The sequence below is a fragment of the Antedon mediterranea genome, chromosome 11 (assembly GCF_964355755.1).
Source record: "Antedon mediterranea chromosome 11, ecAntMedi1.1, whole genome shotgun sequence".
Classification (NCBI taxonomy): domain Eukaryota; kingdom Metazoa; phylum Echinodermata; class Crinoidea; order Comatulida; family Antedonidae; genus Antedon; species Antedon mediterranea.
In genome coordinates this window covers 1,663,841-1,689,854 of record NC_092680.1, presented here as the reverse complement: position 1 = coordinate 1,689,854, position 26,014 = coordinate 1,663,841, and the positions used below count along the sequence as shown (strand labels likewise).

The following is a 26,014-nucleotide window of genomic DNA, read 5'->3' as shown; positions in this document are numbered from 1 at the left end:
TTACCAGATGGTGATGATGCCACACTGTTTTAAAATATTCATTAAAAAAGTATTGAAAGTACATTAAGCGATTCTGTATTATTTATTATACAAGAGAAGAGTGAAATTATACCTTCTTTAATCCAACACGCAGCCACAAATCTGAAACTAATATTGATTGGATCACATGCTGATGAGGAGATAAAATTGTGATATCCATGATTTCAATAAGGCACATGTGACGTGCCATACAAGATTAGAAGGTTAAAAGAGCGAAGTAAATCAATCAACAAGTTGACAGATTTTCGCGCGATTTACTTGGTTTAATTTCACATGGCAAAAATAGATTTCAAACCATTAGTTAGTTCATATATATAGCCTGCCTAGTCAGGTCTAGGTTCCATTTAGTTTGTAGATTTGATTGATTTGCTTTCTGAATTCTTTTTCTGTTTTTTCGCACTGCATTTTAAGTCTAGGCCTAGCTAGGCCTACCTGTCCTAGCAGCCTACTATACGTACGTACGTACGAAGGCCTAGGCAGTCGATCAACAGCAGTCGATCACACACGGTTTACATCCATCCATCCATCCATCCAAGTCTTGCTGCTGCTGTTAGGCATACCTCACACATCAGGGCCTAGATAGTTTGATTGTTGACATTCATCATGCCGTCTAAGAAGACAAAGAAAAAAGATGAGTTTATGGAGGGTTCCATCGTAAGGATAAAAATGGAAAATTTTGTGTAAGTTAATTAAGCAATTTAATACCCATGAAGTAAAGCATGTTAATACGTACACAACACCATGTTTTGTTTTAATTTGAATTAGTTCAAACATGAAAGTTTGTGTTTATTTTTATAGTGCATTATATCTCACTTGATGATAATCACAGTAATTCAGTTTTAATTAATTCAATTCTATTTTAGAACATATACTTCGTGCGAAATCTTACCAGGTCCTTATTTGAATGCGATTATTGGTCCGAATGGAACAGGAAAGTCGTCTGTGGTTTGTGCAATATGTCTTGGTCTTGCTGGCAAGACTCAAGTATTAGGACGTGCAAAAGATGTAAGTACACGCTTCCTGATTGTCTCCCAGAACTTGAACAAATAAAGGAGATGTATAAAATCTAACTTTAGTAAAAAGGTTCATCTGGATCACTGTATAGAATATTAAATAGTAAATTTTTTTTTGGATTACTCAAAACGTAAGTTTACGAATTTTATTTGACTTTGGATCATCCAAAAGAAAATTTACTATTTAAAATCTAACTTATTGTGTTTTAGTTTTGATAAAGTTATTCACTTTTGCAACAAAAGAAAAAAAGTATTAAAGTAAAGTAAAATTTAACCAAAAAGACAATGTTCTTTCGGTTGACTATTTTTTCCACTTTAAATTATGATTTTATCAGGTAAATAATTTTTTTACAATTTTCAAATTGAATAAAAGTGTGATATGCCCAAATATGGTAGTGATATGATGTTATCATGTCCAGAACTTTAAACCCAGAACATACATGTTCGCTCAAACCTTGTGGTCATAAAATGTACTGTAAAGTCATTTTCAAATATTATGTACATTAAATCATTTAAAATACTTTATAATAGATTGGAGAGTTTGTAAAACATGGTGCAGAAAAAGCTACAATTGAGATAGAGCTGTACAATCCAAAGGGTGCCAATTGGGTAGTAAAGAGGGAGATTCATCGCCAGAGAGAGATGATTGGATCAAGATCCACTTGGTATCTTCAAGGGAAAGCGGCTAAGCAACGAGACGTTGAAGAGATGATTGGATCATTAAACATACAAGTGTCAAACCTTTGTCAGTTTCTTCCACAGGTATACTGTACTAATTAAGTCACACTATCAAACTAGTATGACAAAACAATGTAATGTGTCCAAATATGGTTGTGATACGCTTAAATATGGTAGTGCTATGACATCACCATGTACATATGGGCACATCACATTTTTTTGTCACATAAAGTTTGATAGTGTAGACAGAGCTTTACTATTATTATTATTATATAGTTTAATATATATAAAATTTAAAATAAAAATTTGACTTGCATTTTAAATTATAAATATGCCAGAAATTGTTACCCAATAATAATAATAATATAGATTTATATAGCATACATACAGCATAGAAAGATTAGGATTAGTTTATTATGGTGATATACCCAACTCGTTTGTAGACGTCTGTTTGCCATTTTCCTCTATCAATAGATGGTACTGTGTTTATAGATAGATAGAAATCTTTCTTTATTCTGGATATTCATTCAATATTTGTACATTGTTCTTCCTTGAAGTCCAGTTAACACTTTTAACAATATCTGGTGTGGACTATTAGGAAATCGTAGGCCAACAATTTAGTCAAAGTATACCATGTCATGAGAATACATTCTTTATTCTGGATATTCATTCAATATTTGTACAATGTTCTTCCTTGAAGTCCAGTTAACACTTTTAACAATATCTGGTGTGGACTATTAGGAAATCGTAGGCCAACAATTTAGTCAAAGTATACCATGTCATGAGAATACATTTAAACCTGGCAACCAATTAGAAAATGTCAGCCTCCGCAGAAATTGTATTTATTCTATTGTTTTTTTATCAGGATAAAGTTGCAGACTTTGCCAAGATGAACTCGTATGAACTGCTTGAAAGTACCCAAAAATCCGTAAGTTACAAATCATTTTTTTGACCTTCTGTTTTGAGGAGATAAAGCTCGACGGGCTACTCACTGATTCTTATCGGTAACCATTTGAGTGTGCCTGAAGTATTTATATTATTTTATAGTCAAATACCGTTTCGAAAACCCAAAAGCACTATTGTTACAGTACTAAAAATATATTAGGAAAAGCGTGAAAAATTCCCCCGTCCTAGAATAAAACTGTTCTCTTTGATGTGCAGATATTGCCTACTACTCTCGCTTTTATGGTATGTTCAATTCCGATTGGATAGCTTGTTTGTCTCTTCACAAACATTTCATTTTCTACAGGTGGGTTCACAAGATATGTATGAGCAACATATGCGACTAAAGGAGTTACGTGGTCAAGAAAAAAACATGTTAAAAAAACATAACGAGTTGGTGGAGCACAAAGAGAAATTGGTTAAAATGAACCAGCGATTGGAAGAAGATGTGAGGAAATTCCACAACAGACAGCGTCACATGAGACATGTAGAGCTTCTTGAACAGAAAAAACCATGGGTGGTAAGTTGGTGCAGTGCCCTCTCAACGCTGTAGCAAGAGGTTACAAACAGACGAGGCAAAGACGCTTTAAATATAATTATTTATATAAAATATGACGACCGGTGCATGGGGAATTGGGGTAGTGAAAATTGAAATTTTCAGACAAGGCGATATTGTGGACTGTTGATATTTTTGTATTCATAGTGTGTACAAATAGAATAAATAAATACACAATTGAAAAAAAAAAACAGCTTGTGCAGTAGTAAAGCCTTGTCTACACTCATCAAACATTATGTGTAGTAAAGCCTTGTCTACACTCATCAAACATTATGTGTAGTAAAGCCTTGTCTACACTCATCAAACATTATGTGACAAAAAAAGGTGATGTCATATCACTACCATATTTGGGCACATCACTATTTTGTTGTCACATAAAGTTTGATAGTGTAGACAAAGCTTAAGAGAAATCTAACAAGTTTATAGAGATAAATAAGTTATTGAAAAAAACAAACATGTGAGCAAAGCAGAATGTGAGTGTATTATCAACACATTACTGTTACAACCCTAAACAGTGTTGCTTTCTTATAATGGTAGAGGCAGTGTCTAGTTATATATTTTAAATTTTACCAAAATGGTTTTATTTTTATAGGAGTACGTAGAAAAACGCAGTGAATTTCTGACATTGAAAGAACAGAAAGATGAGCTAGCTCTGAAAGTTCGGGATGCGAGGCGAAAGAATGAACCTATGGCCAAGAAAGCAGAAGTGCTTGAACATAAAAAGCAAGAACTTGATCAAGATATGAGACAAAAGGTATAATTCCCCCCGAATAAAAATTGAATATACCATCGTAAAGTCACATAATAGTTATTCGCCAGAAAAAAAGATTTACCTGAAAGGAATTGGCTGCCAGGCAATGGGATTTTGGTTGAATTTAACTGTTTTAATTTTTCATTTCATAAGTGAAACATTACTTTTTCATTTTTTTTTCTTTAGAAGTGATTAACTTTGTTTAAACTACATAATGGCCTAGATTGAAAGTCTGATTTTTCTTAATTTTTAATGTTGTTGGGGGACAATACATCTTTAAATCGATCAATAAATTATCTTGTTTTTAGCTGAGTGAGTTTAAAACGAACCAGCAGACTCTGCAACGAAAACGTGACAGGTTAACAGAACAGGAGGAAGAAATAAAAGATGCACAGGAAGAGTTAAAACAAAAGAAGACGAAGGAAGAAAAAAGAAAGAAAACGTAAGCCAACATTCTGTTCTAGTGATCACTCTAGGTTGCTTAACAATCTTTTTGTATTCACTAATTTCACTTAACTCAATAGATAGAAAACGACATAGGTACAATCCAAGTGAGTTGACCAATCACAACCGACAGTTTAGGTGGTCCATTGTGTCGTGATCGGTCAAATTACTTGTGGTCAGCTTACTGAATGTCCTTGCATTGCATCTAACAAAGCTTTAGTAAGATAATGTAGGCTTATGTATGTATAATGTATTTTTAAAAGATCTGGGAAGAAATATCAATCCTGGAAAAGATATTGATGAATAAGCAAAGTACAAGTTATATAATCAAATTATGTATACATTATTTTCATTCAGTGTTCTTGATTGGAAGAAATCTCTAGATGGTTACCAGAAGGAATTGGATGAAATTCCAGAGAGCTCTGATATCAAGGTCTGTAGGAAAAAAAATATTATAATATTAGAATTAAGAGCACTTAATCTTCAGTTCTTTCTACACTATCGAACTTTATATGACAAAAACAAATGTGATGTGCCCATATATATACATATAAGTTTTTGAATTTGAATTTCTTTATTTAGTAATCAAGGTTAAAAAACAATAAATACAATGTCATATCACTACCATATATGAGCACATCACTGTCATATTGGGCACAGCACACTTCTTATGTAACTTTCATCAAGCATGTCCCAAATCCTTTTCTCTGAAGCTATTGAGTTCAAGGTCCACAGATATCTCTTGATGTAATTATTTTTCGTTTCATTATATATTATATTTGATTGTGTTTTAGCCTGAAATTGAAAAAAATTCTAACCGACTGCGACAAATAGGAAAAGAGCTAAGTAAAATAGATTCAGAATGCTCAAGCATTCGCAGAGATATTGAAGATGCAAGGTCTGAAATGAAAGGTACCATTTATTTTGCCTTAAAAATATTTTAATTTACCTATTAGGACATTTCTATTAATAGGCCTTCTATTTTCAGCCACAAGGTTTAACATGGCCATTAGGGAGCTTTCCATTACGACCTAACCTATGTATACTATGTCGTTATTTGAGCCTAGAATCCACCAAGAGGGTCTCTTCAAGTCAGATGTACTGCTGTAGTACAGCTGTTAGAGCTTGTAAAATAAATTTGAATAATTTGATAATAAATATCCGTGTGTTTTAAGGAATTGAGTCAGGAAGCACAATGCATTAATGTGATGCATTGAAGAATAAGATCATACTCAGAAAACAAGCCAATGAAAGAAAAATAACTTGACAAATAATTTATTTTGAATTCATTTTTTTTATCAGAGTTACAAGATCAGCTTAAGGTGCTGAACGATCAGCGTAATGTCCGCTTGAGATTCCTGGAACAGAGACGTAGAGATACTTATGCAGCGGTGAAATGGTTGCAGGCAAACAAAGACATGTTTAAGAAACCTATCCATGAACCGGTCATGCTTGTTGTTAGTATTTACTTATTTATTTATTTATTTCACCTCGCAAAATTCCGGAGCATATAAGATGTCATATTGTCGTTAACCATGGACTTTCACAGAGCTTACACAGGAAAATAAAACAAAATAAAACAAAATAATGTATGTTTTTTGTTCACTTTAGTTGAATGTTCATAAGCAGGAGCATGTTCGTTACATTGAGAAAACTATTCCAGAGAAGGAATTGTGGGCATTTGTCTGTGAAGACACTGAGGATCACCGTTTGTTTATGTCAGAAGTAAGTAAAATCCATAGAAGTATTATACTAGAGAATGAACTGCCAAGTAATACAACAGGGAAAATGGCCACTATATCAATCCTAGTACCACAGTACTAGCATATTATTAGGCACTGAAAAATATTTTAACCAACAGTTTTGACTGGTATGCACTTTGTTACTGAAGTAAAATATCTTTCATTGCTTTCTCAGTATCATCATTTTCATTTTGAGTCGCAGGATATCTAACCAGTGATATTTGTTACAGGTCCGTGATAAGCAGAAATTGAGAATTAGCGCTGTTAGTATGGAGCCTACGCATCTTCCTAACCCTCAACGACCAATTGATGCATTACGGTGAGCTAACTAAATAATGGCTAATTAAAGTATAAATTAGGATAGGCCACAGTTGCCTGAAAGTTTCACCAGCGATTTGTAAAATCTGACCTTTGACTTTTGTTTCAGACGATGGGGATTTGAGTATTACTTGACTGATCTGTTTGATGGGCCTCCGGCTGTACTAGCTTACCTATGTAAGCAATACCGAATGCATAATATACCACTAGGAACAAAATGGACACAAGACAATGTCAAAAAGGTAACATTTTCATGTCCTCATCACAGACATCATTTTGATGCAAATCTTAATGTCAGGATATTTATTTCAGTGCACACCTGGTTTATGCAAATTAATGCATTATCTTTAGAATATTAGATGCACTTGCAGCAGCAACATAGAGCTGTTTAATAACTTAATTCTGGCAACTGGGGCTAAGTTTTATATTCCATTTTGTATCACTTGCAGCAAACCACTGCATCTGTCTTTAAGAACTGCACCAACCCTATTAATTGATTGATTAAATTAAAATTTTTCTTAGGTTATTGATGAATCTGGCTTGTGGTATTTCTACACGCCTCATGAGCAATATTCCGTAAATCAGTCAAAATACGGAAATCGGAAGAAGACATCAAGGTCAACCGGGGTCACTGAACCGAAAATACTAAGCATTAGCATTGATATGACGGCTAAAAGAAATCTGGAAATGCAACTACAGGTATATGGAAGTTGGATACATTTGAAAGATATTCTAAACAATTATTTTAGACATACAAGAACCATATAACATTATATTAGTTTCAATTCATTTTTGTATGTTTTTGCATTTTTGTTTGAGTGGCACGCCTAATCTCAGACAGAAGTGGTTCGCCTCTTTAATCACTTTTTGGCGCAATCGAGGAGTGGCTTTGTTTCTACTTGTGTTAGCCGAAATGATAAAATAAAATATAAGCGGTTTCATATTGTTGCCCTTTGACCCAAAGTCTATTAGTAACGTAATTTTTAAACTGTAATATGTAACTGTAGCAACTTGAGCAGAGAATCCAGATGCTTGCTGATCAATACAAACAGCATGAGCAAGAACGCAAAGGTCTTACAATGCAGGATAACCAACTGAGAGATGAACGTAAACAGCTACTGAACCGACAGAACAGAAGGAAGACTGTCATGTCTCACATAAAGCAGAAAACAGATGCGTAAGTTACCTTTGCATTTGAATACTGTATTTATTTGAATAAACACTTTGAATAAACACCTCGCTCAAATAAACCTCCCACCTTAAGGAAGTAAGCACCCTTTCCCCCATAGAACATCGGTTGGAATAAACGCCCTGGTCCCCCATAGAACATCGTTTGGAATAAACGCCATGGCCCCCCATAGAACATCGTTTAGAATAAACACCATGGCCCCTCAAATGAATTTTTATTTTTTTCCTCAACTAAATGTCCCCCCACATGCATACTGAATACACACAATATTGTAGTATAACACATTTCAATTTGTAGTGGAGTTGGTGACTCCTATGATCTACAATTTACAAAGCATTTGATATGTATTTATACATGATATAATTGTTTGGCTTTTTGTCTACTGGCTTATGTTATTTTAATGTATTAATTACAGTATTGCTAAAAGTGAACGAGAAGCCTTAGATAGTGAAGCGGAGGAACAGAAATTTAAGCAGAAAGTAAGAAGTATTAACAGCAAGAAGGTGAAGTTGATTGTTGATTACAAGGACATTCTGATGGTAATTATAATTAATTTGTTTTTATTTTGTATTAAATTTCTTTGTTAGTTTAAAAATGATTGCCACTGTTGCTTAGGAGGAGATAAAACACATATGTTTCAGTACTATGGCTATATGAATAAGTTAATAATACTAGGTGTCTACAGACAGGGATTTCTTCAATCTCTGTGAATTCATTGACATGCTCGAGAATTAACAAAAAAATGTTATACAGGATTCAGCTAATTTTGTTTAAAGCTCTGTCTACACTATCAAACTAGTTTGACAAAAAAAGTGTGATGTGCCCAAATATGGTAGTGATATGACATCATCATGTCTATATATGGGCACATCACATTTTTTAGTCGCACAAAGTTTGATAGTGTAGACAAGGCTGAATACTATGTGTTCCGGAGATAATAAGACTGATAGAAGGCGCCAGATATGTGGTTGCCAGGAGGAATAGGAGGTGATTTGTACTGATGTAATGTTTGAACACGTTCGAAGTTTATACGAAATAAAGTGACAGTATCTGTGAAATTCTTCCGTATTGAATTTAATTATATGATGGTTGAGACTTCTCCATAACACTATGGTTTATTTACAGGAATGCAGCAACAAAAGTAAAGAGCGTGTGATTATTGCATTCAAGTATGCTTTAGTAACTTCTGATAAAGCACATTTAGAAGAAGAAAGACGTGAAACATCAGCATTATTGCAACAAGTCACGGTAATTTATGATTCTAGTAGAATCCTAGACTAGACCTAATCTTACTTTTATTTCATAGAAGTTTTGCTAGTTTTATAACAGTAGCAAAATCAGCACTGTTACAAGAGTAGTCAAAACAATATAATAGATTATCTGATAAAAATCCTAGAAAGTAGGAAACCTTTTGCCATTTTTCCCCTGACTGATAATGTTTATATTTGGAGGCGCAAAATGTTATTCTTATTTTGTTTATTATAATTCATGTCATTTTTAAACGATCTCTATGACAGTGTGATATTGAGATGCATAGAGCATAATTTTTATTTTGAAACTAGATTTTCAAATTTACATTATTCATTCATTTTTATAGGCTCAACATAAAGAAATTTCAGATTTGGCAAAGGAGACTAAAGATGAAGCTAGGAATTTACTGTGTGTTGCGAAGAGAAAGACAGACACAGGACCAAATGAAGACTTGGACCCAGAACTTAAAGAGGTAAAGATCAGTGCATCATTGCAGTAGATCAAGAGTAGAGTAGATACAACAACGAATTAAAAATTCTACCCATTCAACTCCTTGAGCACCTTTGGTGGAAAAGTGCATTTTAGAAATCTGTATTATTATTATTATTGTTATTATTATTATTACAACATTCATTATTTCTTTTTTAAAACGCCTATTGGTTTAAAGTACACTTTTATTGAATCAATGTTGAAGGGTAGACGGTTGGCTAAGCTATTCAGAAAGGCAATAGAACAGTAGAAAGCAAACCATACAGGTTGCCAGCACACCATACAGGTTGCCAGCCTCGTGTTGCACAAAATACTTTATGACAAACTGAGCATGCAATATAACCATTAAATTGAGCATGCAATATAACCAATAATTCGAGCATGCAACCATTGAATTGAGCAGTACCATGAACAATGATTTACAATACTTTCAGATCTTCAAAAACTATCCGGGGACAGTTACCGAAATTGAAGATATGATTCACGAAGAGACAGTACGGGCGAACAGTTGTTACCAGACTGATGCTAGGGTTGTTGAAGAGTACAATGAGAGGGAAAAGGAGATTGCTGAGACCACTGAAGAGGTATGATTCAGTTTCCAAATGCTTGATTTATTCAACTAGTATTTATTAGAAATGATTTTGTAGTACCTACATAATTACGTTGTGTAATCTATGTACTGTTTGTTAACAATAAAAATATATTTATTTAAAGTTGGATAAACATATAAATTTCATCGAGACACACAAAACTGAGATTGAAGAAGGAAAACAGAGATGGTTGCCACCTTTAAGAGAGCTTATTGCTAAGGTGAATGTATCCTTTACTGATTTCTTCAGCCAGATGGGATGTGCTGGGGAAGTGGCCCTCGACTATGAAAATGAGGTTGGTTTTTTTTTACATTGTATCAACCAGTAAAATTAGTTATTTGTAATAGTAAATAGATAATATGGAGTGAAAATAACATTTTTTTAAACTATTTTAGGATGATTTTGATCGCTACGGTATTACAATTCGTGTCAAGTTTAGAGCCAATGAACAACTGCGTGAGTTGACGTCGCACTACCAAAGCGGAGGAGAGCGAAGTGTGTCTACGATTCTTTACCTGATGGCATTGCAAGAAATAAACAAGTGCCCATTCCGTGTCGTAGACGAGATTAATCAGGTGTGTAAATTTGTCATTTATTAATCAATCTTGTCGTCGGACAACCATACAATTTTTTAGCCAGTGGAAAAATTGTAAATAATAATAACAATGATATTCGTTATTATATAGCGCTTATTGCAAAATGCTTCTAAACGCTTCACATAATTACCCTGGTTATTTGTGGTTACTGCAGTAACTGCAGTAAAATAATGTTGGCATGATCCCTTGTTTATTAATTTTATTTTGTTTGCTTAATCTACAGGGAATGGATCCCAACAACGAACGTAAAGTGTTTGAGTTCATGGTTCAAACAGCCTGTCGTGAAGCTACTTCACAGTATTTTCTTATCACACCAAAGGTAATTCTTGAAATTCATTTATTCCAAATCTATTTACTCTAATAATTGAAAAAACAAAATTTAAAACAACACATACACTTTGAGTGTGCCAATGAGTGGAAAAAGAGGTCGGAGGACCACTGTCGCCAAAAGGTGTGACACACCAACAGTCAAGGATACAAACTTTAAAACAACACATACACTTTGAGTGTGCCAATGAGTGGAGAAAGAGGTCGAAGGACCACTGTCGCCAAAAGGTGTGACACACCAACAGTCAAGGATACAAACTTTAAAACAACACATACACTTTGAGTGTGCCAATGAGTGGAGAAAGAGGTCGAAGGACCACTGTCGCCACAAGGTGTGACACACCAACAGTCAAGGATACAAACTTTAAAACAACACATACACTTTGAGTGTGCCAATGAGTGGAGAAAGAGGTCGAAGGACCACTGTCGCCACAAGGTGTGACACACCAACAGTCAAGGGTACAAACTTTAAAACAACACATACACTTTGAGTGTGCCAATGATTGGAAAAAGAGGTCGGAGGACCACTGTCGCCACAAGGTGTGACACACCAACAGTCAAGGGTACAAACTTTAAAACAACACATACACTTTGAGTGTGCCAATGATTGAAAAAAGAGGTCAGAGGACCACTGTCGCCACAAGGTGTGACACACCAACAGTCAAGGATACAAACTTCAAAACATACAAACATAATTCTATATAAATATATATTTATCCACATTAGCATAATTGCTAAACACAAGCCCATAGGAACATGAATGAAAAGGATTACAACTAATAATACTTGTCAGAAATAAAAGATGACAACATTAATTTTCCAAAGTGTCGAAATTAGGATGAACTGACCATGGTAACATACATTTATTTGATACAGTCACAATTTCTATTGCTGTGATTTTAACCATTGTAAAAAAATAGTCACTACCCAAGCTGTGTGCTAAAGCATTCATTTTATGGATATACTGTATAATTATGATTTGTTTATTTTAGCTTTTACCAAACTTAAAGTATGGACCCAAAATGGCTATTCATTGTGTATTTAACGGTCACTGGGTTGACCCTCATCTATCATGGAACATTGATAAATTCATTCAGCGTCAACGTGAAGCTGGACAGTGAAAATGGGGTTAGTACAGCAACCCAACAACTTTTATGCTGTTTGTTACCATTTTGGCAATTATAAGTGTTTTTCTATTTGTAACAGACAGTGGGCGTATTTTAGCTTAAGTTTTTCCCCGAGTTACTTGGTTGCATAGAAACAGTTGGTGCCAACTTTGGGGGGTAGGAACCAACTTTATACCTAAGACTGACCTGGCCCGGTGTAAGAAGTAGAAGATTTTTTTTTTGTAAGAGTTTAAATGTCAGAAGAAATTATAATTATCAGTAGCTTCTTAAGGTTAACCTTTGCTTTTTTGCAAGTATGTTCTGTTTAACAATATACATGACATTGTTTTGATAAAAATTGAATTATAATTATAATGTTATTAATACATTTATAGAGATCCGTTTGATGAAATAAATTGTTTTGTAATGAAAAAAATAGGACTGAAGTAAATGGGGGTAATAAGTCAGGATAATGATTAGTTGGGTGACTACCACCCCTATGAATGGAATATTAACAGTAGAACCTTATTACAGGGGACATCCAACAAGTGTCACCTTAAATGGGATATCCCCTGAGTAGGGCCTATATGTTAAAACATATGTTTTCTCTTGTTTATCTCATGGACAAGTGTGCTGTGAATAGAGGTGTCACCTTAAATGGGATATCCCCTGAGTAGGGCCTATATGTTAAAACATATGTTTTCTCTTGTTTGTCTCATGGACAAGTGTGCTGTGAATAGAGGGTGTCACCTTAAATGGGATATCCCCTGAGTAGGGCCTATATGTTAAAACATGTTTTCTCTTGTTTATCTCATGGACAAGTGTGCTGTGAATAGAGGTGTCACCTTAAAAGAGTTCTAGTGTTGATATTACTATATAATTAATACTACTCTTGTTTCACCCTTTTTGCTACGCATGCTTAGTTTTTTTAGTTGTTCTATGTTTCCAAGTTCTATAAATGTAGTTTACCACTTGCCAAGCCTTTATAACATATTTTGCTTATATAATATCACTAATTAAATACTTAACTTAACTATTATTCTTGTTGATATAAAGTTTGTGGTACACCACATGTATTAGTTCTGAAAAGAACTGTTGAATTTCTCTACGTTTGTGTACCGCAAACTTAATATCAACATTTGATTTCGCCATGCAAACCTTCAAACAATATATTAACTATTATTCTTGCTAGTAATATTGTTTATGCATGTTTAAGATTATATGATATTGTTTTTCTAGTTTTTCATCTATTTTTATTTAATGACTAACAATAAATTTTAGTTTGACTAGTATTACTATATTATTAATTTTACTGTTATTAACTAATACTACTGTATACTATCAATTTTGTTTTTGCATGTCAAATTCGATCTAAATTAATGTTTGTTGTAGTGGTCAAGAGAAAACTGACCAATAGCAACCTGTGTTCATAGTATTAGCATTACTATAGTCTTCATACTTTGATTATCTTAACTATCTTTTTAAAGCAAAGCATGTTTAGTTCAATATAATAAACCAATATGTTATTTCATTTTGTTTAATATTTAGCTTTTACAATACAATTCTTGTTGTATCATTATTAAAAATCATTAAGAGGAAGCTTTCCATTTGCGATAACCTACTGAGCAAGCTAGATCATGAGGTAACGTAGCTGGTCGTTGTCTGAACTTAGCAACGAACTAAACTTTGTGGAACAATAAAGCATGTGTACAATGAATTGTCCTGACCTTGTAGGTCGTCGGTCGTTGCATATCAAAACCTTCCTAATATTACTATTACAGTAAACTTCTATTTTGTTTAGGCTCACTTCAATATAAATCACTTGGTTAGATTGCTTTGGTGGAAATAAATTGATTACAACTCACGTTACTGTGGTAAAATTGACAAATTTAATTTTAAAAAATCTCTCTATTCATAAGATCTTTTTGTATATTGTTACTATGGCTCTATAAGATGATGATAACACCATATATGTGCATATATGGGAATATTATTGCATAATTATTGAATTTTAAAAGTGGATATTCTGGCCTTTTTTTTCGAAAAAATCCCTGTACTATAGTACAGGGATATTTTCGAAAAATGGCTGTATTTCGACCCTTCATTTTTTGACATAACTAGTTACTATGGCTCTCTAAGATGATGATAACACCATATATGTGCATATATGGGAATATTATTGCATAATTATTGAATTTTAAAAGTGGATATTCTAGCCTTTTTTTTCGAAAAAATCCCTGTACTATAGTACAGGGATATTTTTGAAAAATGGCTGTATTTCGACCCTTCATTTTTTGACATAACTAGTTACTATGGCTCTCTAAGATGATGATAACACCATATATGTGCATATATGGCAATATTATTGCATAATTATTGAATTTTAAAAGTGGATATTCTGGCCTTTTTTCGAAAAAATCCCTGTACTATAGTACAGGGATATTTTCGAAAAATGTCCGAATTTCGACCCTTTCATTTTTTGACATAACTAGTTACTGTGGCTCTCTAAGATGATGATAACACCATATATGTGCATATATGGCAATATTATTGCATAATTATTGAATTTTAAAAGTGGATATTCTGGCCTTTTTTCGAAAAAATCCCTGTACTATGGTTACAAAATATGAATAAGATAAAAAATAACTTGAAATATTTTATTTGAATTAAAATAAAATAGATCAAAACAATCAGCCAATTAATAAAATACGTTGTTTATATAACAACACAAAAAAAGCATATTAAATAAAATTATATACAGCATACACATACATAATAAACACTTAGGTTCTACAATTAATCTTAATCATAATTGTAGAACAGTATCATTTAAAATATTTAATTCACATATAAACTAAATAATCATTAACAATTCTAGAAAGAAAGCTTTATATACGTAATAAAATATACAACATGGAATACCGAGGGTGGAACCAGCAGGGTGCCCTCCCCAAATAAAAAAAAATCCTGGATTTGCTCCTGAATTCTACGGACATCACCAACCTTTGGAATGGGCCATTCCCAACAAGGCAAATGATATTGAGTGAAAAAAATATGTTTTTACTCCTCAAATGTTAAAAATAGATCAGTTATACTATTATATGTCATCTAATCTGTAATTTTGATTTAGAAAGAAACAATAAAATGTGACCCACCCTTTTTAAAATATCTATTGGGTATAAAACATAAATATAATTCAGTAATCCATTAATGCTGTTTTATACTATGCAGTTTTTTTAATATAATAAAAATAAATATATAGATTCACAAACACATGAAAAACCATTATATAATGCTGTTTAAATATTAATAGTATTTAAATATTAATAAATATTGTTAAATAATCCTGTGTAAACTTGCTAAAAATAAAAAAAAGTCCTTTTAAGAATAATACGTGTTAAAAGATAAAGTATGGTTTGCGATACACCATGTATTTCAAAAAGGAAACAAAATGAACTCAATTGTCTTGATGTTTGATTGTTGTGCTACATCTTTATAGACGGTAGCATATTATATACTTAAATGTTTCTGTTTTTATGCATGATGTACCGTAAACCTTACTTTATTAGTGTTTATTTGCCATGCAAACCTTTAAAAATAATGTTGAAAGGAATTGTATTATTAATTAATAATTAAATTATTAATAATAGCTAGTTTTGAAAGTGACCTTTAAATATTCATCTTCACACTACTGTATAATTATTGAGTTTCCACTCAAGAATAGAGTTGTAGACATTTACAAGAAACCTTTAAAGCTCTGTCTCAACTCAACTTTATGCGACAAAAAATGTGATGTGCCCATATATGGACATGATGATTTCATATCACTACCATATTTGGGCATATTACTACTATATTTGGGCACATCACACTTTTTTGTCATTTAGAGTAGACAGAGCTTTACATATAGGCCGTAGTGTATGATTTTCTGCCCTTACTTTTAAAACGAAAGGATATCATGTCGAAAACTGCTGTTTTATGGAGTGACCGCTGTTCGATCCTCAATATCTGGCGTTTGTTGCTTTCGTTTGCCACTCGGAGAGCTCAATTCCCCCAAGCGATTGACAGCCCTCACAGCATGTGTCATAACCTAAAAAATAGAATATATGTTACTATAAAGTGTATTAACATATTATTTAAATACTATGAAGTGAATTATTGTTGTGTGTAAACACAACCTTATTATGTATCATTTACTATTTACATTTACTATTTACTATCTTTGTATATCTTAATATAAATGGAATTATTTGTATTTTTTTATTGAACCAGGGTCATATATTACAGGTCAAAGTAGTGTACACTCATTAAAAATAATGTTTTAAGAACACATGGGGAGTGGAGGGAGTACCAAGGGTAGCCCAGTGTGACACTGACCACAGTCATCATCTATTCATCAGACAAAAGTTGGCTAAGACTCTGTACAACAAAACACAAAGAAACTCCCAACTGCCCAGTGATATGTTAGCAGCCATATACATTATAGAAACATTTGCATTAGGTGCTATAAGACAACCAATATCAGATTTATTATATGTGAATGATATGAATTGTTTAAAATGTGTATTTGACACTGTAAATACAAAGGATAACCGGCCGATTTAGTTCATGTTCTAGCTGTTATTTATTATGTGTTTGCATTTATTGTTTTGTTTATTGTTTTGAGACGAATAAATAAAATGAAATACATAATGGTTACCTTAAACTTGCGGCGTCTATTCTCATTAAACTCCTTCATGTTATCTTGTATATTATTCTCCATAGGTTTAATTGGTGCGGCACTTTTGCTCTCTCGCACCCACGGGTGTTGCAATGCTTCGTTCGCTGTCAACCTTTTAGTTTTAACAATGCATTTACTGATTAGGTCCTAAAAAGACAAAATTTTAGACATATTAATTATGCGTCAGTTTTTAACAGGAGAATTATAGGTTAAGGCAGTTAAAAATTCTTGGTCATATAGTCAGGAAAGATGGTTTGGTCAACCTATCATCATCACAAGTGTAATTGAGTGGTTAACAGAAAAAGGTGTAAAACATTAAAGAGTTAACGAAAGTGAGAAGTAGAAAATTGTGCCAGAACATGATGGCCTACATCTGTAGAGAGAGAGTTGCAAAAAGCTTGTAAGGATACAGGATAGGTGTTTCATAATCTTTTATAGCTGCTCAGACAACTGTCCAATGTCTGGCACCCTCTCTGGATTGGTCTCTGTTTTTTTGATTTATATATTTAGGCAAATTGCCAAGGATAACCATAAGAAAATTCATTCATTATCTTTCATATAGATGCCAATCCTGTTCCCAAGACAAACATACACAAGACCCTCTACATAAACAAAGTCCTAATATTATAAGTCTTTGGGAGTGGAGTTGTAAATTGACATATGACAGGACTCGAACCCAGGACCCTTGGATTGGTACTGTAGCTAAGCATCACAACCATCGATCCACATTCTTAAATAAAGTTGTCTTTATAGTTTTAATCATTGTATTGTGTCATGACAACAAGAATACAACCATGGTGTCAGAAGTATGATTCGAACCCACCCCTCTGCAGTATATACCTGTATCAGTACAATTCACTGTAGTTACCTTTGCATTTGTTGACACATCGTCCCACCAAGGCGAGTTAAACTGATAATCAACGTTCAATATTTTCCGATAGATTTCTTTATCACTGTTTGCATAGAATGGTTCATAACCACACAGTAAAATATAGATGATGACACCAACACTCCACATGTCAACATCATTTTTGTATTCATGCTCCGGCCCTCTCAGTATTTCAGGCGCTGAAATAAATTTCTGTATCAGTTTATAATCAAAGAATTTTACTTCAGTTAGTAGCTGCTAATGACACATTATATGAATAAATTATCATGATCTATTTAATATCATGATATGTTTAGCTATTTTTTCTGCAAAACCTAAAATCCTTTATTTTGTATTTAAGACAGGACCACAAATTTATGCTAAGTTGTCTTGTGGCATGAAAACTGGGTTAGTCATGGGTAATGACTTGGAAACAGAAAATTAAATGCTGATTGGATTTAATCATCTGGATCCAGCGTACCACAATATCCAGGTGTTCCGCAAACAGTTTTCATTTGTACGTCGTCACTCATGATCTTTGATAATCCAAAGTCAGCAATCATCAACACAGCATCATCATCTTTTGTGGCATAAAGTAGATTTTCTGGTTTTAGATCTCGGTGTACAATGTCATTATCATGCAAATACTGAAATAAAAATGTGTTATTAATTTGTATGTGTATATTGAAGGAACAAGCTCTGGACAAGAGGAGGACTTTGTGAGCTAAAATTTTTATTTGTTCATCATTTTCTAAAAAACAGTTTCTTTAAATTTTAACGACTTACAGACACACCACTGCATATTTGACGGACACAATGAGCAGCATCTCGTTCGCTGTACTGCCCTCGCTCTACAATGCGGTCAAACAGCTCTCCTCCGGTCACTAAATCCAACACAAGGTAAATTTTTCTACTTTCCTCAAATATTTCTCGCAACTTAATCTGTAAAACAAAAATAATTTTGAAATATAGATAATAAATCAGATTGAGGAAAAACGTTTAGAATTTTTTAGAAAATCATATAATTATAAAACATAGAGTAAAAAATACTCACAATTACATTTTGAAAATATTCACTATATAAATTATAATATTACTAAAAGCATGTACATTAACATCATTTCTGTACATTGCCTTTAACAACCTTTTTCTAAGGTGTGAAATATGAAATATTAGAAAAATTTAAAATGTTATTCACAACATAAAGCGTCTACAGCATTTCATTGAGTTAGCGCCTATAGCTCTGGTGTAATAATAAACACTGCTGTAAGGTACTGTTTATTTCAGACATCAATTTAAGCATAAGCTTAAGTATAGAATTTTAATTTAAGCATGTGTATGAGAATTTTCAAGCCTGTGCTGAAGGAGACCATTGAAACATTAAATAAATAAGAATCCTGCAGCAGTGAATAAATGTCACACTGGAACATTGCATCTTAAGTATATCTGACTCAGTGATAAGACCACTCTGGGGTAAAATTCTACTCTTAAATGTTAATAATTTTATGCAGAATTATCTATGTAAGTAGATTCCAAATTTGCATCCAAATGTTGTTGGCTGGTATATAAAAAGGATAGATATATACAGTAGATACTGTAAATTATTTAGAGTTAGCATATACAGGTAGAATTTAGAAATGTCTAGTTTCATATGTACATTTACAATCAGTCTAAAACGGGTTGTTTTAAAATGGCAGTTTTTATTTTGTGCCGGGGTCAGGGGGCGAGTCCAGGATTGTCCAAACGGAGGATCCAGCGCTAAGATCTGTGGCTAAGATATTATATTATGAATAGTCTGCAAAAAATAGATGTCAAAGGTCATAATTTCATTTGATTTTCCAAAGTGCAAAACCTCTGAGGATCTAGATGCAAGTTTTGAGGCTGCTTCTCATTACTAGCAAGTATACTGTATTTTATCATTTACATACAAATTTATCATCCTTGCAGACTGTTTATTGCTCAAGTTCATTAATAATCATTAACCAATAGACCTAGTACTGTAGACCAGTCGCTGTAGCCGTCATTCTTCTGATAAATATGGAATGTAATTTAAGATTGCCAACATCATGTTCACTCCGGAGTTAATGGATTTTTGCAATGTCAACATATTAACTGGATAATTGCCATTCAATGTACAGTAATCTAGTCAATCTAAAGTGATGTTACTACTTTATCTAGTAACAGATAAATACTAATTAAAAAAATTTTGTTTACGTAGAATGATGCATTTAACTTTATTAACATATTTTATTTCTCATATTACAGTATAAATATAACATGAATTACCAAACTGTAAAGCTGTCTACCCTATCAAACTAGTTTGACAAAAAAAGTGTGATTTGCACAAATATGGTGGTGATATGACATCATCATGCCCATATTTGGGCACATTTCATTTTTTAAATTACTGTGCGATGCCATTTAAGAAATTTGTGTAATGTTTGGTTTAAATCCAAAATTATTATCATTTAAAAATTAAGAGGTGGTTAAAATATAATATATTTATATATTATATTCAGTTTATATAAAATACAAACAAATTTAACACCTCTATGTCTTCCCCTCACCCTGAATTCAGCATCGCAGCGACCCAACCCAAGAAACCCTCGAATTCCTGAATGTACTGTTTTATTTTTTCATCTTTTTACATTCTAGCTACTCACTGAGTGAATTCTTTAAATCTCCACAGTAAACTTACTAATAAAATCATTTTCTTTTCACATTTAGTGCCTTGAGCACTTTGTGGATTTGTGCCCTTTATAAATCTTATTATCTTATCTTTATCTTATTCAAAATTGTTTGTTGTTTTTAGTTTCATGGTTGCATTTCTCATGGTTTTCACAAGCGCCTTGAGCACTTTGTGGATATGTGCGCTCTATAAATCTTATTATTATTAATATAATATATTAACAATCACTGAGGTATTCTTCTTGTATGTAGAGTACTGAATATTTATATTGTACTGTTAAAATAAATAAAATAAAAAAATAAATTATTGTAAGATTGACATGAATAAAAAATGACAAATTGAGAAATATAATAAAGCACTCAAATTGAACACGAAATGCTTGACTGCAGTTGCGTGGTAACACGTCGTGTTATGACAGAATTATTACACAAAGTTCAATGTTTCAGTAATTTTTTTACTTGTGCGCTTTAGCGAGGTGTTATAAATACTTCACCATAGATTAGTACTTTATGCGTAGGAGGAGAATCGTAATACAACCTTGTAGAAGCAAATTGTAATAAGTAGCTCACCGTGAATCGAATCAAATTTAACTCAATGATTGTAATATGACAGTTAAATTAATTCAACTTTTGTGTTCGTGTGTCATTTAAGCCATTACAAACAAACGTTTGCTAACTAGTCTTTGCAAACAGACAATCTACCAGTCAATATCTCTATAACATATTAGGCTTGCTACTAGGACTGTCTTATTATGCAAATTGCCAAGGATAACTATAAGCAAATTCATTCACTATCCTTCTTAAAGGTGGCAATCCCAATCATAAGACACATATACACAAGATGCTCTACATAAACAAAGTCTTTGGGAGTGAAGTTGTAATTTGTCATTAGAAAAAATCCTGACATACGACAGGACTTGAACCCAGGACCCTTGGATTTGTAGCCAAGCATCATACCTCCTTAGCTCCTCACCCTGACATTGTTTCTAGATCCAGGTGACGACCTACGACATATCGATTGGATTGACCTGACCTTCCTCCCGTATCATTACATTCGATTAAATACATTTATATAGAAAAGGTTGTACAATTGTTGGCAAGTTAAAAGTAATATTTTCCATTTCAAAATATAATCACAATCATGTCAAAAAGCTGTGTTTGACATTGAATATAATTCCATTGTTTGTAATTAGATCTCATTAGATATCTAGAATTATAAAACTGCATACTGTTCTATACTTACAATATTTTGATGGTCTATCTTAAACAAAATTTTTATTTCTACTGCTAACTCTTTTTGATTGACCTGGAAATAAGAAATTAACATTTGAAAACATTAAGTAATGTATCACAAAAGTAATAAAACTCTTTATGTTCACAATGCATCATTACAGCTAAATGGTTTCCATAACAACAACAAATACTTGAGAAGAAGTGACGCTATAATTAAATGATTTTATTACTTGCTGATTGGCTGAGATTAAGAATGAATAAAACACTAATTGAAATATAAAATCAATCAATACTAAATAATAAAATCAATCAATCAATACTAAATAATAAAATCAATCAATCAATACTAAATAATAAAATCAATCAATCAATACTAAATAATAAAATAATATAAATTATATATATAATTCTTACCTTTTTTTCTATTGCTTTTGCTGCATACTTCTTCTCTGTTCCATTTTCACTGCATTCATATACAACAGATGTCGCTCCTCTAAACGAAATACAGAATTAAAATAAAATTATATAATTTTATGTTGATATAAAGTTTGCCGTACACCACATGTAGTTCTGAAAAGAACTGTTGAGTTTCTCGACGTTTAGATCAATATACTTTGATCGTCCGATCGGAGTGACAAATAGTTTTATATATGTTTTTTATTCATTAATTTCATTCTACACAATTTATTTTAACCACCTATGACAATTAACAGTATATACTGTTATATATATATATATAGCAGTTTGCCAATTTTAATTCAAACAATAAATGAATATATAGTACATGTAGTATATAGTAGGCATACTATATGATAATAGTATCATAAAAGTATGCCATAAAAATAAACAATTTATTCACCTATGACAATTACAGATGCCTTATATGTATGATAAAGTATTGCGATGTCAACTTTTATACAAACAATATACTAAACACCTCCTAACTAAAAAGGCCTACATAAAAATAAACGGACAAATAACTTTGCTTACCTTCCAAGTACACCTTTCAAAGTATACTTTGTCGAGATGTCTTTTGTATTTATAACCGGCGGCATTATTCACTACCTAGTCTACCGTAACCGTGACGGAGTAGGCTACAACAAAACAAGTACAAACTTAGCAGCGAAGCTTTTACTTTGCCTGCGAGCAGAACGGCCTTCTACTTGGCGTTCAACTCAGCGATGTTCATCAACTAAATTTCTATACTGCGTGTACAATATGTTTAATGATGTGAAAGGTTGAATATATCAGCCATGGATTGCAAGAAGAGTTCGATTTGTTTGAATTTGCAGACCACTTTAGACGGAGTATCGATGTCTCGCTCTACAAGCTAGTTGTTGACACGCTTCCTAGCAATAGCAATTTAGTTAATAGTGTTGGTTTTTATAGAGGGCGTACTGTACGAATTCTCAACTTCATATTTCAGGATTACACAGTTGGTCGGGGGAAAATGGCAAAAGGCTTCCTACTTTCTAGGAGTTTTATCAGATAATATATATTGTTTTGACAACTCTTGTAACATGACCACAGTGCTGATTTTGCCATTTTCTCCAACTGTACTGTGTAAGGCACTTTACAAAAAAAAAGAGACTCGCATATATTTTTCGTTTGGAAAAAGTGAACGACAACATTGTTGAATATGTAGTTTTTGTATTACATACTTAGAATACGGTAGACGTTCCTCAAAGTTGCATACATAATTTGAGACTAGAACCCCGCCAATATCTTCCTATTCAGGGGGTACTTTTTCTATTCTTCGTGTTCCTCTATTATATTATTCTGTTTCGTTTGCTTTTGTATATGATATGTTGTTGTTGTTGTTGTTAACGTTTTCCGTCTCCGACATTACGCTTTCCACAATTTTTCCATTTTTTTCTGTTTATGGCAGGATGGTTTGTTATTGTGTTAGTGTCTACTAGTCCTTGTAAGCCTTTCTTTATTTGATTCATCCAGTTATTTCTTGGTCTTCCTACGGGTCGTTTTACTTTCATGTAGGTAGGCTCCTAATTGAGAAGTAGATCTCAATTCTGGTCGTTCTGTTTGGGAAATTCTTCTACTATTTCTTGTAATAAACGTTACATAAATAACAACAATTGTAGTTTTATGATATTTAATTTGAAGAAAAGTTTAAATCCTTTGAACATAATATCAAACGCTTACACTTTATATGGTTATAATGTATAATGTGTGTATTTACAATATTTATTATTAGATTGTAGGGGCCCATAAAACTCAAATTGGAAGTTGATTTGGGGTTTTTTTAGTCGTTTTTACAGATAAAAAAACATTTTTTGTAAGATCCATGTAATTGCAAAGCTAAATAATTGTGAAATTTAATAATAATATTGGTTAAGTAGGCTTCGTTTTTTAATTTCCTTTCATTCATTTCGTCAAAGAAGGACCGCGGTAACAAAACAAAGAAACAAAAGAGTTTTAAAAATGACGAGTTTACACAAAAAGCGAAATAAATTCAAAGTAGAAAATGAGAAGAGTTATAAAAAGAATTAAAATTCGATCATCTTCAATATAATAATTCAAAATCAATGAATAGTTACATTCTAAAAATGTATCAACATTGAAATCCATGAATACAAAACTTTATAATTATATTTTGACTAGAATAAAAATGTACAATACTCTTTATTTTATACCGATGGTAAATTCAATGTTAAATGTTCTGACGTAGGCCCCTATTACGTCATAGTTGTGTTTATATAAGTATTTTGAATCAGTATCAGTTGAATCATATATACATTTATTTAATATTGATATTTTATGCTTTTGAAGAATTAGTAGAAGCACCATTGCCTTGCTGGTTGTACAGCGGGTTGTCGACATTCATCTCGGAAGCTACCAACACAGCCACGTCATTCGTGGTCTCCTTATAACCCACTGATGTTATCCCAGTAGTGGCATTTGATGCGTACGATTGCTGTCGACGCTTATAAAACCAAAAACTGAGGACGACAGTGAAAACGGCAACGATTCCTAATACAACACCGACGACGATGAAGACAACACTGCCTGAACCGTCATCTACAAAAACGATAATACAATGCGTTCTTATTTAAAGTCAGATATTAGTTTGATGTTGTTTCCACTAGAGACGCAACACAACGACGTGACGTAACGCAACGTAAGGGATTTGACCAATCACATGAATTATTCGAACTGTCGCTTGTCATTGGGTTGCGCTGCGTTCATGTGGGAACCAAGCTTTATTGAGAAATAAAATATTTTAAAACCTTGTCAACATTGTGTGACAAAAAAATGTAATATGCTCATAATATGGACATGATGATGTCATATCACCACCATATTTGGGCACATTACATTTTTTTGTTACACTAGTATCATAGTGTAGACAGAGCAGACGAACATTGATTGATTGAGTATTATCTAGGAACTACTACTGTAGGATATGATATAAACTAGAGGACGTTATGTTAATTCACTCTCACATGATTCCTTGACACATTTTTTATGGATTGTATATTCAGACAATCCGTCGCAAATAGAAGGTCCCTAATAACTATTACCTGAATCTCCTCCCCCTGTGCAAATACTACTATCTATCATGATATTATCAATTGCTAGTATTCCACGATCTTCTTCACCAATAACAGCTTCGATGAGAATCTGGAATGAGAAACATCTTACTATTCTTAAGAATGTCCATATATGGACATGATGATGTCATATCACTACCATATTTGGCCACATCACACTTTTTATTGTCAAACTATTTTGATAGTACACACAGCTCTGTCATGAAGATGTCATTTTATGATTTTATATCATAAAAAACCGGGCGCTGCCAGACGCACCGGGGGTAGATCAGTTTTTTACCACTTCTACTTACGGAGAATAAAGGAGCCTTTGGAATTTCTATAATTGTATTGTTCCAGTAGTACGATTCTGATCCTGTTATTGTAAATATATGCTTCCTTGTAGTTTCTTCATTACTGTAAATCATTATCTTGAGAGACGGATCATATCGTAAAATATAATCCATTGACATGCATGACTGCTTCTCATTGATAATTATCGGCGTCTCAATCTGGGCCATTTCATAAATTTCTCGGCCACCAGCCGAACTGACGAACAAGTATGACGTATTTGCTTTAAAATAATTAGAAACTATTGTTAGTGATTTGTTATTTAACTAGAGGTTTGATAGGCAAATAAATACCAGTAAAGTTACGTTGGCACCATGTGTTTACAGAAGAATAAAAGTGAAACACTTCACTTCATTCTCCAGAACACGCTAGTAGGATCAACAAAATGGAACGCCGAGACATTCTAAAGCACACTTAATCTTTTGTAACACATTATGTACCGAAACCCAACTTTACCAATGTTACAGTAGTGAATGCTTACATGTGTATATTCAAGTTTAAGTTTATTGTTCCACACAATACAATATACAGAACATAAATTAATAAATATAATTGTGTGAGGAGGACACATTAAG

General features: G+C 32.8%; 3 protein-coding genes across 3 annotated transcripts; 1 reads left to right on the top strand and 2 right to left on the bottom strand.

Moving 5' to 3' along the window:
• Nucleotides 1-286: 286 nt before the first annotated feature.
• On the top strand, nucleotides 287-13,908 carry LOC140062574 (structural maintenance of chromosomes protein 5-like). Its single transcript, XM_072108841.1, has 23 exons — nucleotides 287-719; nucleotides 903-1,044; nucleotides 1,584-1,814; nucleotides 2,596-2,658; nucleotides 2,980-3,192; nucleotides 3,821-3,982; nucleotides 4,288-4,421; nucleotides 4,781-4,856; nucleotides 5,218-5,335; nucleotides 5,726-5,880; nucleotides 6,035-6,148; nucleotides 6,396-6,484; nucleotides 6,593-6,725; nucleotides 7,006-7,182; nucleotides 7,491-7,660; nucleotides 8,088-8,211; nucleotides 8,798-8,920; nucleotides 9,270-9,395; nucleotides 9,847-9,996; nucleotides 10,127-10,297; nucleotides 10,398-10,577; nucleotides 10,822-10,917; nucleotides 11,918-13,908. The coding sequence occupies exons 1-23, from the start codon at nucleotides 643-645 to the stop codon at nucleotides 12,044-12,046; spliced, it is 3,153 nt and encodes a 1,050-aa protein (XP_071964942.1). The 5' UTR covers nucleotides 287-642; the 3' UTR covers nucleotides 12,047-13,908.
• An 820-nt stretch (nucleotides 13,909-14,728) lies between these two features.
• On the bottom strand, nucleotides 14,729-22,879 carry LOC140062352 (calcium/calmodulin-dependent protein kinase type IV-like). The gene is made up of 8 exons (XM_072108528.1): nucleotides 22,531-22,879; nucleotides 21,955-22,033; nucleotides 21,551-21,613; nucleotides 18,406-18,561; nucleotides 18,101-18,266; nucleotides 17,620-17,819; nucleotides 16,731-16,898; nucleotides 14,729-16,121 (listed from the first exon to the last, which is right to left on the bottom strand). Exons 1-8 carry the CDS (start codon nucleotides 22,593-22,595, stop codon nucleotides 16,008-16,010), a joined length of 1,011 nt encoding a protein of 336 aa, XP_071964629.1. The 5' UTR covers nucleotides 22,596-22,879; the 3' UTR covers nucleotides 14,729-16,007.
• A 1,362-nt stretch (nucleotides 22,880-24,241) lies between these two features.
• Nucleotides 24,242-25,587, bottom strand: LOC140062131 (uncharacterized). The gene is made up of 3 exons (XM_072108192.1): nucleotides 25,403-25,587; nucleotides 25,080-25,179; nucleotides 24,242-24,576 (listed from the first exon to the last, which is right to left on the bottom strand). Exons 1-3 carry the CDS (start codon nucleotides 25,559-25,561, stop codon nucleotides 24,314-24,316), a joined length of 522 nt encoding a protein of 173 aa, XP_071964293.1. The 5' UTR covers nucleotides 25,562-25,587; the 3' UTR covers nucleotides 24,242-24,313.
• Between the last annotated feature and the right edge of the window lie 427 nt (nucleotides 25,588-26,014).

Excerpts from the sequence above, each read along its gene's own strand:
- LOC140062574 (XM_072108841.1), top strand. The coding sequence starts at position 643 with ATGCCGTCTAAGAAGACAAAGAAAAAAGATGAGTTTATGGAGGGTTCC. Across the intron at positions 3,983-4,287 it reads ATCAAGATATGAGACAAAAG|CTGAGTGAGTTTAAAACGAA; the intron begins GTATAATTCCCC and ends TCTTGTTTTTAG. Across the intron at positions 6,726-7,005 it reads CACAAGACAATGTCAAAAAG|GTTATTGATGAATCTGGCTT; the intron begins GTAACATTTTCA and ends AATTTTTCTTAG.
- LOC140062352 (XM_072108528.1), bottom strand. The coding sequence starts at position 22,595 with ATGCCGCCGGTTATAAATACAAAAGACATCTCGACAAAGTATACTTTG. Across the intron at positions 21,614-21,954 it reads CAAAAGCAATAGAAAAAAAG|GTCAATCAAAAAGAGTTAGC; the intron begins GTAAGAATTATA and ends TCTTATTTCCAG. Across the intron at positions 16,899-17,619 it reads ATGTGTCAACAAATGCAAAG|GACCTAATCAGTAAATGCAT; the intron begins GTAACTACAGTG and ends TTGTCTTTTTAG.
- LOC140062131 (XM_072108192.1), bottom strand. The coding sequence starts at position 25,561 with ATGTCAATGGATTATATTTTACGATATGATCCGTCTCTCAAGATAATG. Across the intron at positions 25,180-25,402 it reads CAAAGGCTCCTTTATTCTCC|ATTCTCATCGAAGCTGTTAT; the intron begins GTAAGTAGAAGT and ends TTCTCATTCCAG. Across the intron at positions 24,577-25,079 it reads CACAGGGGGAGGAGATTCAG|ATGACGGTTCAGGCAGTGTT; the intron begins GTAATAGTTATT and ends TCGTTTTTGTAG.